Source organism: Macaca mulatta, chromosome 18, assembly GCF_049350105.2.
Source record: "Macaca mulatta isolate MMU2019108-1 chromosome 18, T2T-MMU8v2.0, whole genome shotgun sequence".
NCBI classification, from domain to species: domain Eukaryota; kingdom Metazoa; phylum Chordata; class Mammalia; order Primates; family Cercopithecidae; genus Macaca; species Macaca mulatta.
This window is the reverse complement of record NC_133423.1, coordinates 5,972,501-5,990,476: the sequence shown is the minus strand read 5'-3', so window position 1 is coordinate 5,990,476 and position 17,976 is coordinate 5,972,501. Positions and strand designations below refer to the sequence as shown.

Here is a 17,976-nt window from a genome sequence, read left to right as displayed (position 1 = left end):
ATTTGGTTAGCTCTGATTACAAATACATATCCCAAATCTGACCACGTCTTCACTGCTAGCCTTTGTCCAGGTCACTATCACTGTCATCTTTGCCTGGATTATTCCAAGAGACTGTTGATCTCTCTCTTTCTCTCTCTCTCACACCACACACACACACACACACACACACACACACACACACACACCCACTCAGAACAGACAGGAGTGCTATTGAAATGGAAGTTGAGGCTAGGTGTGGTGGCTCACACCTGTAATCCCAGGACTTTGGGACTTCCAGGCAGGAGGATTCCTTGAGACCTTGAGTTTGAGTCCAACTTGGGCTTGGGCAACATAGTGAGACCCCTGTCTCTACAAAAAAAGTTTCATTAGCCAGGCCTGGTGGAACATGGCTTTAGTCCCAGCTACTGGGAAAGCTAAGGTGTGAGGATCCCTTGAGCCCTGGATTTTGAGATTACAGTGAGCTATTTTTAAAAAATAAAAAAAAAAGCAAAAGTAAGTTGGACAAGTGACTCCTCTGTTCAGATGCCTGAGATGGCTTTTCTTCTCACTCAGAATAAAAGCTGAGGCTATTGTGGCCTTCATTGTTGCCATTCTCACCCGCCCTCTTTTTTCTAACCTCCCTGGATGGGACTGTCCTCCTCCCCACTTACCAGCCCCCAGGTTTATGCTCCCACGTCACTGCTGTGAGAATGAATTGAGACTCTGCCTTCAGAGGTCTGTGATTGTGCTCTCTCCTGCTGGGGTTGCTGGTCCTTATTCCTTGGCAGGCCACGTGCCTTCATCCTCTTCACTCACAGGTCTCATTCCTGAGCCACCCAAATGTAGAATTTCAACTCCTTGCTGACATTTTAAGATCCTTGTTCTCTAATTTATTCTCCAACCACTTGACACTGCTTAATATGATACATATTTTACTGTTTTTTTTTTTTTTTTTCTTGTTGTCTGTGTCTCTCACTAGGTTGTACATTTTTTGAGGGCAGGGACTTTTATTTGTTTTAGTCACCTGTGCATCACAGCTGCCAAGAACTGTTCTTGCATAATGGTAGATCTTTAATTAATAAATATGTAAATTAAATGTATGTGTGAATGACTAGCACTGTCCACAGAGGAGTGGCTCAAGCTTAGTGTCAGTGCATCCTGTTGATAAGCCACAGGTTGTTGAGAATGCTTCGGGAAGGCATGACTCGAATGGTCTGGTTTTCTCATAGGTGCAGGACCCCTTCACAGCTAGCACATAGTAAGTGATCAGTAAATGTGATGAAACAGGGAGTGAAGGTATGAAAGAATGAGGGTTTATGGGGAGCAAGCCATGTCAACTGGCTAGCTTTCAGATTTGCCATCATTTCTGTTTTATTTCTGGTGGTATCTAGATTATGTATATATATTTTTGAAAGTTATGTTAAAAATTTTAAAACAATAATGTTACAGTGTTAGTGTAGGAGTAGCCTACATTCAGTAACCACATATGGCTGTCAATATTATGTGCATATGGGTCAGTAATTTAATGCTGGTTGTGCTTGGCTTATATATTTTTTTTAACTGAGGATGATTTTGAGGCTTTTACATTATTTATACTTTAAGCCAAATTTAAAGAATTAGTACTTCTTTTTAAGTCCAGTGTTGGTTGAATAAATATTTTGCATTTGAATACAATTGAGCTGTGTTACAGTATTAAAACTTTTTCTGTTTTTCTCCATTATAATAAAAATTATCATTTCACTAAATACTCAGCACTGGAGACATTCGGCACGCGTTAGGACATTATATCAGGCAAAAGCTTTTTCTCCCTATTTACTCTAGTTTCTTTCCCTGTGCCATGTAATATTTTTGCTTCAATTCTTAAAACCTAAGTATTTTAATTAATAATTTTGTTTTCTCTTAAAAACTGCACTATGGATTCTAAGTTCAGATCTCTTCAGTTATACTTGGTCATGTGAATAAGCTGTGCGTTGCAGCTTTGGGTTTTTAACCTTTGCTCTTTGCTATTAGCTTTATGTTTTTTTAATTATAGGACAATGGAGGACAGTAGGGAAGTTATGACTTAAATTCACTTATTATTACTGTGTTCTTTTTTAAGGAATGAAAAATGTTATTTTGTCAAAATCAAGCAGAAACAAATACAGAATTTTTGTACTTTTTTTTTTGCTCAGCTTTTAATATTATCACAGTTTTTAAATATATGATAATTCCATTTTAGTGATTGATGTTGGTACCAGTTATTTATAGTTGTAAAGTGTGTATTGACCATAGTTGTTATTACCTAATATTTAAGTAGAATGATTATTATTTTCAGTGCATATAAGTGCATTATTTGGATAAAAAAGTCATGGTCATTTGGCCTTAAACCTGAGATTCTGTAATATTATATGAAATTAAACAAAATAAATTAGACATCAAAAGAAAAGAAGCATTTTTTTAGAAGTCATTTTGCTTTTGGCTTTTGTCACAAGTCTTTTCTGCAAGGATACAGTACTTTACAGTCTTACGTTGCTCATTTGTGCAAACATGTCCAGATGAATTCAGTGTTTAATGTTGAGAATCTTATAACATGCCAATTTGATTTGTAGCCCTTCATATCATAGAATGCTAATTAAAATCATATTTTTGCATATGTCATGTCTTTCATGTACATATGCAAATAGATTCTGTTGCCTTTCAGCTATTAGTAATTAACTTTATGAAGGACAGCTGTAATACATAATTAACAAAAATGTTTGCAAGCCCTTTTACGCTGAAAGTTACAACAGTAAATTTTCTTTCTGCTGATAGAGAGCCGTTTTAGTTTTGATGCTTCTGAATGTTTCTGATCTAAATTGTTTTAAATAATCACATGATGTAATTAAATTGATCCTGCACTGTGTTCAGGGGTAGAATGGCATTCATGTACTGCTGATTCCTGTCCAGTTCATATTTATGTCAACAAAATTGAATTAAGTAAGCTGATTTGTGTATAAAATAAGATAGTATGTCAGGTAATACTTTTTGTTTGTTTTAGTTATTGATATCTAGATACTTCAATACAATTTTTTTGTGCTATAGATACAGTAAATATTTGTATTATTTTTAAAAACCTCTCTTCAAGTTATTACCATGTTTTTAAGGAAGCTCCATGAAAGCCATTCTTTTTCTCTTTTATGGTCCTTTAAATATTTAATAAAATGACATTTTCTCAAACTCATTTCCTGATTGAAGTGTGTGATGACCTCGGGGCTGTGCATGTTATACTGAGGTATTGCTTCATCCTTCTTACCACCTGGAAGTGAAGACAGGGATTGAAGAACTACAATCATTGTGCTCTTTCGCTCACTGTTACGGTATCCAAGACGAAAATGAACCAGTCAATTTAGATGTAGACTTCTTTTGAAGTCCTACAATATATTTAATCTGTATGCAAGCTTTGGTGTAGCAAGAGTGCCACTGTAATATGCTTTTTATGCTATGTTTGCATATATATGTAATTCTTAAGTACTTTTTGTACAGATTTCTTGCGGAGAGTCAAGTTTTACTTTTATAATTACCTTTATTTATTTTTTAGGGTTGCTTTTGTGATGAAGAAGCACTTAAATACTCATTTACTAGGCAAGCATGGAGTTGGCACCCCAAAAGAAAGGTAATTTTCTTTTTTTTTTTTCATTTAAAAATACAATTTGATTTTTATTTTAGGCTTTATTTAATGACATGACTTCTAGTATTTTTTTTCACGTCAGTTCATCATGTTTCTATTTGTGGTACTCTTTTGTCGAATATCATATTTTATGCCATCGTTTCACAAAAATTTAACATATTTTAATTAAAACTTGAGTCTAGAAGTAGTTGAAAGCATCTGGAGGACTTTGAATTTGTGAAACAACCTTGAAATACTAGAAGAATTAAATTGGAGGGAATTACCTTCTGAAAATGCATTTGAGTTTTACAAATATGTAAAACTCAACTTTGTTTTATTATATATTCTTATTTTGAGGTTTTAAAATAACAGTTTTGAATTCTTACTGTAGACTTAAAGATTGCTGATATTAAAAAGAAATACATCTTGTGTCATCCCCCAAATAATACTACAGTTGCCATGTCATGAAAAATAACACTACAATTACTATGTCATCAACTGCCAGGTTTTCTTTTTTCTTGCTACTGTATCATAATTAGCTTCATCACATAGACTTAATTATATTAGGTGAACTGAAATATAGCAGTGTCAGCTACCAGGTGAACATGGCTACTTCTGATATTTTAAATCTTTAAAGCGTGCAGCCCACTCAAAACTAACGTGAGCACTGGCAGTTTTCTTAAAGTCAGGATAGATTTTCAGCCCCCCTCAGATTCTCCAAGGTAGGATCCAAAATTCTACAGATACCCTCAGAAATTTTAGTTTTTTAAATACCGTTTTCAAAGGTCAATAGTGGTGCATTTTTTTCAGTTACTCTGAAGCCTGAGGTCTTCAGTCATATTTGTAAATGTTTAATAGTCTTTTTAAAAATATAAAATGCTCTTAGCGGTATTTTCTCTGTTTATGGGAATTTAAGTTGACCTTTCTGTCAGGCGTATTGTTTTCTTTAGTATAGCAGTGTGGGCACCGACTGCCACTGAGTCAAAGTGTTCGAATCTTGTGATGTCCCCTTTGCACCCATATGTTTGATTTCCTCTTTCTCTCTCTCTCTCTCTCTCTCTCTCTTTCTTTCTCTCTCTTTCTTTCTCTCTCTTTCTTTCTTTCCCTGCCTCCCCCTTCCCTTCCCTTCCCTTCCCTTCCCTTCCCTCCCCTCTTCCTTCCCTCTTCCTTCCCTCTTCCTTCCCTTCCCTCTTCCTTCCCTCTTCCTTCCTTTCCTTCCTTCCTTTCCTTCTCTCTTTCCTTTTTTCCTTTCTTTCTTTTGCTTTGAGACGGAGTCTCACTCTGTCGCCCAGGCTGGAGTGCAGTTGCGCACGTTGGCTCACTGCAAGCTCCACCTCCCGGGTTCACACCATTCTCCTGCCTCAGCCTCCCAAGTAGCTGGGACTACAGGCGCCTGCCACCGCGCCTGGCTAATTTTTTGTATTTTTAGTAGAGACGGGGTTTCACCGTGTTGGCCAGGATGGTCTCAATATCCTGACCTCGTGATCAGCCTACCTCCGCCTCGCAAAGTGCTGGGATTACTGACTTGAGCCACCATGCCCAGCCGATTTCCCGATTTCCCGTATCTTTCTTTGTAACATTGTATTTAATAATTGCAGCCAAAATACATGCATTGAATGTGTCAGGGATGGATTATTCTTGAAATTTAAAAGGATGCTATATTTTTAAAAGAATAATTTGGGACATGTCAAAGTTATGTTTCATAAGTGTTGTTTAAGTATGTAGAAACAGAACATATTTGTAATTGCTATGTTTTCATTGCTTTCACATGCATTATCTCAATTAATCCTTCTTTGACCTTATTAGCAGTTCATTATTATTCCAGTTATATAGATCTAAGGACTGAGCCTAGAAAATACAATAATTTATTCAATATCTCATAAATAATAAATGATGGAACTGTTACTTTTCTGACTCTGATTTCAAAATAAATTTGAATGAAAGCAGTCGAGATTGTGTAAGTAGTAAAAAGAAAATATTCCCAACTGTATTTTTAAATAGTATACATTTTTAATTTAACTATGTCATTTTGGTTTTTACTTAGAAGTTTTTTAAAAATTGAAGAATTGTTCATATTGTTTCACAGGGAAAAATTGATCTCCCCATATATGTGTGTGTATGTATATATGTTCATGTATTAAACACATTAAAATACTAGACATACCCTGTATATTATAAATTTGAGAACCAAAAATTTATTTATTTATGTATTTTCATTTACCCTTTTCGTTACATTCCAGGATACTTTTTTTTCCTTTTATTTAATATTTATTTCTGTCCTGAATGCATAAAGGGAGATTAAAACTGAGGCAGGAGAAAGATTGGATTTCTCCCCTCTGGCACATGGTAAGCTCTTCTCAGGTACTGACACTGTTTTTGTCCTCACATCAAGAAATGAATCTCAAATGGGAAAGCACACCCACCATGTGGATCGGTACCTTTTAAGTACTCCAAGCAGCAACATTCTTCTAAACCAGACATCTTCTATTGAATTGTTTTTCCTTGTAAAAATTCCTTGAGAGGACTTCTTGTTTTTGACGTCTGCTTATATGGCACTGTTTCCCGTTACAGAGAAATACTACACGGGAATGCCAGGGCCCCAGCAGTAGTATAATTTTCCAGTAGACACCTGTAGCTAGAGCAAATCAAGATTTCAGTGGTGTAATCTAGAGCCAGCAATGCCAGTCTCCTCGTTTCCATTTCCTGCCTTCCTTCTGGTGGTTTTAGGAAGCAAACCCTTCATCAGCATGCTGAACCATCAGTCTGGGCACAACCGTTCTCTAAATTAAGTTAAACATTTTTCTTACCTATTTAAAGCATTAAAGCCTTGGTTATACTTTTGCAAGCTTGCTGTATTTTAATTTCTCCAGGACAATATAATCAGTTTTAAAAAATGTTTTGAATTTGATTCTCCACTCTAATGCATTGCATATTATAGCAAATAGTAATAGAAGTTAGCTAAATAGGCTGTGACAATTAAATTAATAATGCATTTTGTTTGCAAGTATTTAGGCCTTGTGCTTTGACTGATATATGCAAAAATTATAATTTATTAAAAACAAATCCATATGCTTGTACTATAAAGTTTGATGATCCAATACATTTTGTCAGCATGACTGTCCTTAGAAACAGAAAACTAAATTATTTCAAATATTTTCTTTGAGACTCTGTGAACACCTGAGTGATGGCTTGTGTAAGATTATACTGTTTTGTTCCTACATCTGCATTAAATTATTTTAGTGTAGTATCCTCCAGTATTTCTGAAATCCTACACACTTAAATTCAAACAATTACATATAACCACATTCAAATCACATTCTAAAATAATAATCTCCAGTTAACTTGTGAGTTCATTTGAAAGTATTCCCTATTTTAAATGAGTAATTCTCTTTGTGGTATAAGGAAGCCAAAGCATCTTTATGACTCTTTGAATTCACTAATAGTAATCTAGAAAACGAGCTTATCTACAATTATCACAATTGGAACAGCCATACTAAGTATATCTTCTGTGAAAGCCAGGTGCAATTACAATGGAAGTGGATGGTATTAGTCGTTCAGTGCTGGAAATCAGCTGGGCTTTGAATGACTGTAAATAGGAGGACAGGGAAATGATTCGTGTAGAGTTTTGCATCTGATCCATTGCTTTTGTGGTGTCAGAGATGCTGTCAGGACATATCTCCACTGGCAGTGTCTCAAGAAGGCTGATAAACTCAGAAAACTACCAAAGAAGAATTTTAAATTAGATGAGTGTATCATAAAGTATAAGCGTTAAATAATTTCATAACCCAGGAAAAGTACTTGTGTTTTTACTGGTGAATATTCAGATCAGAACCTTACATATTTCTTCCAGTGCAGCCATTTTTGTTGGCGTCTGTGAAGTTTCCTACCCTCAGTGCACTGTTGTTAGCATAGCTGTTGGGTGTGTTCGGACTACTGGGTTTGGCTCAAGGCTTGTTAGTATTTTTGCTTAGGCTAAGATTTTCTCTGAGGTTCTCCAGATTACTGAGCCCTGAAATTTGTGCTGGCCTCTCCCCTTTTATGATACATTTGGGATTTGGGGTTAGCTGTCTCTCTTTTAGCAGCAACATTGATCTTACTGATGAGTCGAATCTTTACTCCACCTAATGTAATTGTGGGGAGATGTCCCGGAGCCCTGATGCTTGTTCTGATTTCTTTGAAGCCACTATAATAGGACATGGCATTGTGCAGGTCTTTTGGAGACTCTTGGCTCCTTTTTCTCTATTTTCTCAAAAACTTGGATATTTATAAGTTGAAGTGGTATAAAAGCATCATTGCTTTATATTTTTCCAGCTTAAACAGGAGCGTCACCTTTTTTTATGAAACATGAAAATATCTGAAACAGCAGCACCCGCGGAAAAGCACATGCACCTGGCATGCACATGTCACTCACATGTCACCCACATGGCATACACGGAATGCACATGGCATGCATGTCACTCACATGGCATGCATATGGCACACACGGCACACACGTTACATGGCATGCATATGTGACGTCACGTCACGTCACATATGGCACATACATGGCATACACGTCACTCACATGGCACACACGGAACACCCACATGGCGCACATGGCATGTAAAACATGGCACACGGCATACCATGCACATGACACACATGTCACATGTCACACGGCACATATATGGCACTCACATGGCACATACATGTCACACGGTGCACACAGCATGTACATGGTATGCACATGTCACTCACATGGCATGCACATGCCACATGTCACTGCACGCACACCACATGTCACGTACATGTCACATGTCACATTGCACGCATGTCACATGCCACACATGGCACATGTCACGTCATATGCCACACATGGCACACACATGGCACACACATGGCACATGGCACATGCGTCACGTCACACACATGGCCTGCACTTCACTCATGGCACACATGGCACACACCATACACACGTCACATGACACGGCACACACATCACATGTCACACACTTGTCACTCATGTCATGCACATGGCACATGCCACATGTCACCCACATGGCATACAACGCATGTACGTGGCATGCACTTGTCACTCACATGACTTGCATATGGCACACATGGCACACACGTCACTCACATGGCACATATATGTCATGTCACACACATCACATGTCACACACATGACACATACGTGGCACACACGGCACTCACATAACACTCACATGGCACACACATGATGTGTGCAGTTGTGAGTGATGCTTCACAGAGTTGTTTAGAAGCTTAGATGCTCTTCTATGAGAAAAACCATGCGTTTATGGAAACCTTGAGGAACTTATTGGGGAACAGATTAAATTTTTTCCTATTAGAAGATATTCTGTTTATCATATATGATTTATCTCCTAAGTCACAGTTGTCACTCTTTTCCACTTTAAAGAAATAACTTCTAAGTTTTTCTTGTTGCATATATTTTATTTTATTAAACGGAAAACAGTTTTCCTCTATGACTCCATAGTGAATTTCTATAAGGTAAACACTGTTTTATCATTGAAATGGGTGATTTTTTTCTAATGGATGTGTTGTGATAGTGTCTTCTGACTGATATGTTCTTCATGGGTTCCTTCTGGAATATTTTTTGTAAAACTTTTCAGTCACCTGTGTGTCGAGGCTTCAGGCTCTCCCCTTTACCCACTACTTATTAGTCTTTCCCTTATTTCTTCTTTTCTGTCCATAGTTAGGAATATATTTTCTTTTTCTTTTGTTTTTCCCATGAGGGCCAATTTAGGAAAAATAAAATGTTTATGGGCTTCTCTCCACCTTAAAAAATATTTACACAGGGACTAATTCTGTTGGGCTAAAGTGGAGGAAAACATGTCCGTTCTTTCCATTCTGGGCTGCTTATTTTGTTGAGTGGGGAAGGGGGTTATATTTTGATGACGTACTGCTTTTACATGAGCTGGGAACTCTTTTTGGTTTTTCATTTTTTCCATCTCTTAACCCGTAAACCATTAAATATAAATAGTATCTATGATCACATGACCTGGTTTTATTGTAAAAAAGTAGGATTTTTTTGTTTTTTGGTGACGGAGTTTCTCTCTTGTTGCCCAGGCTGGAATGCAGTGGTGTGATCTTGGCTCACTGCGACCTCCGCCTCCTGGGTTCAAGTGATTCTCCTGCCTTAGGCTACTGAGTAGCTGGGATTACATGCGCCCACCACCACACCCGGCTCATTTTTTGTATTTTTAGTAGAGACGGGGTTTCATCATGTTGGCCGACTGGTCTTGAACTCGTCACCTCAGGTGATCCACCTGCCTCGGCCACCCAAAGTGCAGGGATTACAGGTGTGAGCCACCTTGCCCAGCTGTAAAAGTAAGATTTAATAGTGTGATAGTCCTGCCAGGTAAATTTGTTCTACATGGGAAGATAGCTAGAAGTCTTATCAATTCATCTAAAGCCAAAGTGTTTATTTTTAGAGAATTTCTCTTGTACTGTGTTTGCTGATAAACCAACAATTTACTAAGGCACATGTGGAGATAGGAGATATGCCCTCATATCCCACCAAAGTTATCTTGCTGGGATTGGGAAGCATTTCTAAATTCTGTGGGTAATTCTGTGGGTAATGTAGATGGTCTGTGGTTGCTTCGTCACCAATGTGTTATTACTAGCAGTAATATTTTATAACTTCTGCTTTATAAGTTTTGCAGGTGACAGTTAACAAAAGTCAGCATCTGTGCTGCAGAATCTCAGGATTGCAGCAGATACTTATGGCTCCTCTGCGGGGTAGAGAGCCCTCTCTTCAAGCTTCTCTCTTCGTTGGGTTCCTCAGCTCTTAGGAAGCAATGTCACTGGCACTCCTGCCTCAGTTACACAGTCAAATGCGACATAAAATATCCGGATTTCATGTGTTTGTCAGTTAATTTACTTTGATGTCATGATTACTTATTTCTTCGATTCATTTCTTAATGTACTTTCAGTTTTAGCTTTCAGTTATTTCCATTGCTAGAGAACTGCTTTTCATCACTGCCTTGTTTCATTTTCTTCTTTCTATAAATTGACTATGCTGATTTAGCACAGTTATGACAATGACTTAAATTTAAGACTGTTTTAAGAAGTAACCTTATAAAAGTTATATATTTATTGTAAAGATAGTATTTAGGAGGCTGTTCATGGAAATACAACTTTCTTTTAAGACTCAGAGGAATCATTTCTCTCTGGTCTTTATTCCAGAGAAAGTTGTACTTTTCTCTAACACTCTGTTGGCCTTTGATACTAGCAAATCATGTATATGATTGAGTTTTCCTCTTTATGTTTACTGCTGGGAAGCTCATGGCCAAAATTGTGATCCATCTCTAGTGAGCAGGATGGCCTTAAAGGAATGCATTTTATTTACTACTGTTATTTCCAGTTTTATTTATTTTTTCCTTATGGGAAGTCCCATTTTATGTCAGCAATATATTTTAAAAACTCCATAAATCAAAGCTCATGTAATTCAAGGGCAGTTTTGCAATAGAAATTGTGTTTGAGTAAAACCAGTATTTTTCTGGAAGTGCATGTATCTTTAGCCATTTGGTTTTGGGGGCATTGCATTGAGCATTGTTCATCCCTGTGATTGGGTATATTTTAATTGTGCTCGCTGTGTTGCGGGAAACCGCTGTGCATTTCTGTGTAGTGCTCCAGTGGTGCTTTTTACTTCTCAGAATTATTTATTTAAAACCACGCTTGCTTCTCAAGTTTGCTGAACAGACCCGGTTAATAAGTACTCCCGAGGAAAGGAGAGGATTCCTTTCCTTTTATACCAGGGTCCTTGCTCTCTAGCTGTATAAAAAATACTGTTTCTTTTAGTATATCTTGGTTGTCTTGGGGAAAAAAACCACCACCACAGTTTACTACTTTAGTAGAAATTATCATGATAGAGGTAGTGAGTTTTTAAGTGTTAGTTGTGTATGTCACAGAAAGTAGTTTTTGTTTCTTGGTGCTTCTAAGATTCACTCCTTAATTTTAATCTAGGAAGTTTCTATGTATCCTGGATATTATTTTATTTATAAAGTAAATATAAAATATGAATATATAAAATAAATATTATTTTATTAATAAACTCAAATATTATATGATTTTATTCTTTAGGAAATATTGATTATCATGTAGTTATTTATAACATGTGACAAATAGAACTATTATTCATGCTTAAGGGTTTTTGTGGAGGTGAATGATAATGGGGCATCTTGTTTGTTCACCTATTTATTCTCTCAATAAACATTTACTGCTAGGTTCTAAGACTTAAGCGATCTATAGTGTTTGAAGATGACACAGCCTCTGTTCTCACAGACTTTAATCTTGGGGTTGGTGTCACAGGTCAGGATAGAGAGGCAAGACATACGCAAAAGATAATTTCCGTAGGTGTAGACTGAGGATGCCGTTCCAGGGAGTGTCTGGGAGAGGCGCTACTTTAGGATGAGTGGTTAGGAAAGCCCCTCTCGAAGGGTATTTGAAAGGTGGTTAGAGCAGTTCCACCAGAGAGCACATTTCAGGTTGCCTGGGAGGGGTGGGAGAGCTTGGTGTGTTTTGTTCCGGGGTGCCTTGAGCTGAGTGGTCTTGCGCACAGGGTTGGGGAGAGCAGTCTAAGGTAAAGAACTAAGATCCCAGAGTTGTGTGCGTTGTTTTAGGAAATGCTCACCAGTGAGGGTATTTTATTGGCAGAAGGGGGTTTAGTGGAGAGAATATGGGCATGTCAGGATGAACGTGGGAACTGAGTTGGAATCCAGCTGAACAGGCCATGGCTACTGTGCCAGTCGTCTTTTCCTCTGTCTGTAAGAGAAAGCTGAGAACTCCTTGGAACTGTAACTCTGATATCGTGGAGTGCAGAGCCCAGGGAAGGAGCCTGGGCTGGTGGATTCACAATGTTTCTGTGGCATTCGTCCTGGAACTCCACCTCTTTCCTGGTTTACTGCCTACTGCCTGGTCTCTTATCTTCCCCAGTCACTAATTTAGTTTTTCTCTTCAATTTCATATTGCCGACCAGCCTGCAAATAACCCTTTTAATCCTGTTTTATTTTGTTAAAATCTTTCCCTTACCTTTGTATCTGTGTTGTTTTTTTTTTTTCCTCTGTACTTTTGTTCTACCGGTTCTCCAATACACTCATATAACATCCCACCTCTCGTGGTTGCCGGTCCAGATCATGCCTTTATTTCAAGTCCCAGTCTGACGCCCTGGCTGCTGTCTCCTGTGAGTCCTTTTCTTGTTAACTATATCTTTAATTGATCTTCTTTTTCATCACATTCCTATGGAACATTAGAGAATAAAAGGTAATACATATGTTAATATGTGTTTAGATTAGAAATACCTTTATCTTATTCCTTCCATCTCCCCAAAAAGAAACCAAAAGACTGTAATAATACTGCATACATTATAATTATGTTATTCAGTACCAGTTCAGTGAGTTATTAGGCCAGAGATATATGGTTAGTACCCTTATAATCTTTACTAAAATGGCAATTATTTCATTCTCTTGCCTCTTATATAGAAATAAGATAAAACCGAATTCTGTAGAGATATTAGACTATACCTTTTGTAGTATGAACCTTCCAGTTGCCCTTGTGTGTAATAATACATTGTTGTCTGCTGTGATAAATTAATTTTTAAAGGATTTTTCTTTTCTGCTACCATTTAGTCTAGTAGTTCACTCAGATTTGGGGTACAAGAATATCTGCCGTTTTTAAGTTTTTAAGAATTTAGGTGTTTTTCTTCAGTTGGCATCTAGAATATTTTTGGCCATTATTTCTTTTATTTCACTTAAATTACTTTTAGAACACTGGGGCTTATACAGCTGGACTCTGACTAAAATATGCCTTAAGCTCTTATCTTTAACTCCCAGTCATTGCCAGAATTAAAGAGAACAAAGGCCTATATGTTCACTGCAGTCTTCAATTATGCCTAATTACTAACTTTGATACAGTTTCATTATACAGTACTGACTTTTTGTGAGCAGTTCTTTATGATGTCTTGGTAGTTGCTTATAAAAGTCCAAATTAAAATTTTTCGTGAGGAATTTTCAGGAAACAGAATCTATCTGAAGTAATTTTTGTCAAGTTGCATCAAAGCAATTTGATCATTTTTATGAGAAACAAGATATTTTTGTTTCATTATGCTACGGTGCTACGATAGGACAAAGGAAGTATTTACATAGGTTATTTCTACAACAGGATTTCCCCCAGTTCTTGGTCCTAGGGCCACTTGCATGATTGATCTATTGTGAGCTTCGAACAAAGGGATCCTCTATTAACACTGTGGTGTTTTCTCACAGTACTCATAGGAGAAAACAAGCAGATGACTTGATCTTGTGGTCGTCCTCCGGTTCTGCAAGATGTCTGACTGTCATTTCCGTTACTCCTTTCGAGAGCATTAAGGCACTGTTTGATATTTTTAAGATATTGCTACCTCCTCGGGTTGAATCATATGAACTTGACATTTACTATGCTAAAAACGGTCAAATATTGTTAATTTCATATGAGTCAAACTAATTTTATATAGAAATGTTTCTAGTATATGATGTCAATATAAAGATCTGCTTTTCAGGGAAATAACCCTTTCCATTGAGATTTAATTTAATCCAGGTTTTTATTGTTTTGTGAATAATGATTTCCTAGACATAGCATTGGGCAGTAAGCCTATCGTGGAAGAAGGCTGGTCAAAGTGAGATGAGAAGCAGTGTCACCCTGGTGAAATGTATCAGCTTTTGGTGAACCTGACATGAATTTATCGACACCGTCAGTATTTTCACTCACTGCCATTCAGAAAGCCATGGCTCCCTGTACATTATTTTCAAGGCTCAGATTTTTTCTCATTCTGTGGTGCCTTTCCTAGATTCCATTCCAAATAGTCACATCTTACCACTTAGAATGCTGATTTAGCACCATTCTATTTTGCCTTCCTTTAAAAAAGGCATTTGTCCTGTCTCCAGACTAGATGGTTAATTTCTTGAGGGCTGGTCTCAGCTTCTCTTTCCTGTCTGTGTGTTGAAGAAGGGGATTCACATTCAGTAAGTACTACTGGATTTAGGATACTAAAATCTTCATTGAGATTTTTCTTTTTCATGATGGTCTTTTACTCAGCCTGTCTAATTTATGATACACAGTCCCAGTAGTATTGCACCTTGCGTAGTTCTATGGAACTTTATATGGCACTGCTACTTACCGAGTCACTCTCAAGTTCATCGTACTTAGAATGAATGTTGTCTGTGATGCTGAGGACAACGTTTCCCCTCCTTGGTTGGCAGATTTTGGTGAAACTAATGTGATTTTATAGTTCTAAAATACAAAAACAATCATACTGTTTAAGTATGGAATTTTATCATTCTAAAGGTACTAATTTTTTAAAAAGACATCCAAGGCATTTTTAATTGTGAAGGTCTAAATAATCTTTGCTTCGTTTTTTCATGCTAATCACACAGAGCAAAGGATTATGGGAAACAGCAGATTCAGCAGAACATGTAGATGAAAGTGTTTATTTAAATTAGACCCAAATTTTCTTTGAAGTTAATTAAAACAATAATTTCTCCTTTCATTGTCAGTGTGCATTGCAGTGTTTAGAATGCCTTTTTCTCTTTTCCTGTTTATGATTATGCAATATGGATATGCCATATATTTTTGGCAACTAGATAGTGGCAGACTTATTTCTGGATAACAAGTCTTCTAAAATTTATGCCTTTTGCCTTTGAAAAAATTATATTGTTAATATGATAAAATATTGAACATCAGGAGAAATTTTAATTAATGGCATGACCCCAATGCTTATTTTTAAAATTAATACTTATAATAATGACAATATATGAGCATATTTCAAAGTTTCAGTGTGTTCAAAAGAATATGAAAATATTCTTCTTCTTTATTTTCAAACTAATTTCTTTATTGTTGGTTTTCTTAGCATTAACTCTTTTTCCTTAGCTGAAACAAAAAACAACTTTAAAACTTACATGGAACATAACTGTGTGAAATCAATAAAAGCCAAGCTGCTATGGTCGAAGCTGGAAGAGGGTCACAAAGACCATGTCAATTGTGGAGCAGTTTCTCCACGTCTCACAGAATCTATGAGGCACTTCGTCAGATTAAAGAAAATATCTTTTATATACGCAGCTCTCCTCTCTTATTTATTTGCTATTGACTTTTGTAGATTTAACATCCGTAACATTGTCTATTCCTAAGACATGAAACTTAAATTTCTGTAGATTATTTTGAACGGGCGTGTTCAGAGACCACTGTGACAGAGTTCTTAACTAGTGAGAGAACCCACAATGTGAATCTCAGTATTGTTTTATTAATTTTTCTTTACTCATTGTATGTTTCTAGAATATCTGAAGAAGTGATTAAAAACAAAACAGTTATGTCAAAAGAATCCAACTGCTGGAGTTGGTGAAGATAAATAATAAAAAGTATTATGGATATAATCATTGTTAGCTAGAAATACAAGTTTGGCATAAATCGATGTCTGGAGTGTAATATTTCTAGTTTTCAGGTTTGGTGTTAAATTCACAAGTGTTTATTACTAAATGAATAAGTGTTTATTACTAAATGAATAAATAAGGTAGCTTTGTGGCTTGAGGCATGATCATGATTTCCCACATTCATAAATAAGATCCACACCATATGCTTGACGTGTAAACAAAGAAAAAGGGATTTTTGAAATTTTTATTTAGTCCTTTAGTACAAAAACTACCCCATTCAGTAAAGGAGAAAAGTTTGTTTCTTGTTGGATGTTATGAATGTAAAGTGTGACTTTCAGCAAAAATGTAATTTGTTAGAAAATTGTTAGTGTTTATTGTAAGATTTTATCTGAAATAACAGTGGTGAAATAACTTGAGCAGCTCTTCAACTCATTACTATGATGAGAAGAGTTGGATTTGGACATTTTATTTTAGGAAGTATTTTTCTTCCTATAACTGGCAGTTGGCAGAAGAAGGAACATCAACTGACCGTGTTGTCAGGAAGCGTTTTCCTGGGAGGAAAGACCTTCTTAGAGGAGAAGGCCATGAGTCAGCGCGTGCTCTTTGTAGAGGAGGGCAAGCCTTCTCAAGTGGGGTGTCTCTCATGGAGGGAGAGCTACCGCCAGGCTTTCAGGCAGCTGACTTGCCTCTCACCTGTTAACCAGGACTTCATCAAGCTGCCACCATCTGAGAAAGAAATGTTGATTAGCGCTGTCTTAGGAAATGGAGACATTTTGATAGAAAGTTGCCAGCTACCAGGTGTGACGTTGAGTCCGGAGAAGTTTCTCTCCGAAGCCTCTGGTGTTTGGTTTGTCACTGAGCTCTGCTTTAAGGCTGTTTTCCCTCCTTGTGAGAACAGTGGCAGAAGCCTGGGAGATCCGGCTGACCCGCCTTGTAGATCCAGCTGACCCGCCTTGTCTTGCCGCCGTGTGCGTGCTGTCAGCGCCTTCACATGTGTATTCTTCCAGCCAGCTCCATCATCTGCATTGTCTATATTTTGGTGCCTTAGGTTGATGTTACCCAGTAATGAGGTACTCAAGACAGGCTGTGGAGTTCCTTTTTCTCTTTAGTGGCATAATTCGTAGCTTTATTAATGATCTTATATTTATAGAATCACTGAGGTTCTAAAGGGGTCACATAATTTTTTTTTTTTTTTTTTTCAGAAATACTACTTGACCAGCTTTTATGAGGGAAGGTCTATTCTACTGGGCTTTTTAAAGGCCTCTGTTCATATGCCTTGCAAGTGTCATTGGCTTACTTTATTTAATTTGTCCTAACGCTATGTAGCTTATTGCAGAATAACAGAATCATACAGTTTTGGATTTTAAGAGAACCTTTAAATTTCACAGATGTAAAAGTTTCAGAGAGAATTGCCCTAGATAACCTAGGTTATCAAATTTTTGGCAATTAAGAAATGGTCTGTGTCTCCATATTTCGTAATATAACTTCATAACTTCACCTTTTTTGGTACAAATGAACTATGATTTCATAGTTCTTTGGTAAAGCTATGCTTTCTCATGAGAGATCTTTTGGTAGAATTGCATACGATGCTTAATAACTTCTCAGCACTTTTAATTTTAGTAATTGGTAGCAAATTACGTACAACCTAATACATTTATGAAAGTTAAATTTCCTCCCCTTTTTGGATGTTTTTTGATGAAAAAGAATGTATAAAAAATAGATAAGTCTGAATATATTTGTTTAAATGAACAAGATTATGCTTGTTTTAAGTCTTCAGCTTATTACTATCAAACTTTTATAATGATGCAATTTTCAGAAGTTATAGACTTTTCCTTTTTTTTCTTTCAATTATGGCATCATTACTGTTAGCATTTGTTGGTATATAAAGTATAAAACAAGACTTTTCTGGCGAATATTATACAAATAGTATAAAAATATTCCAACAAAACAAAGATG

General features: G+C 36.7%; 1 protein-coding gene across 2 annotated transcripts in view; it reads left to right on the top strand.

The window, feature by feature from the left end:
• The window catches only part of ZNF407 (zinc finger protein 407), a 458,811-nt gene that overhangs the window by 167,187 nt on the left and 273,648 nt on the right, over nucleotides 1–17,976 (top strand). For both annotated transcript variants that reach the window (XR_013408133.1, XM_001085704.5), the window contains exon 4: nucleotides 3,536–3,610. Coding sequence is in view for 1 of the 2 variants with exons in the window: in XM_001085704.5 (XP_001085704.4) it covers nucleotides 3,536–3,610 (75 nt within the window). In the remaining variant the exon portion in view is untranslated. The remainder of the gene's footprint in view (nucleotides 1–3,535; nucleotides 3,611–17,976) is intronic.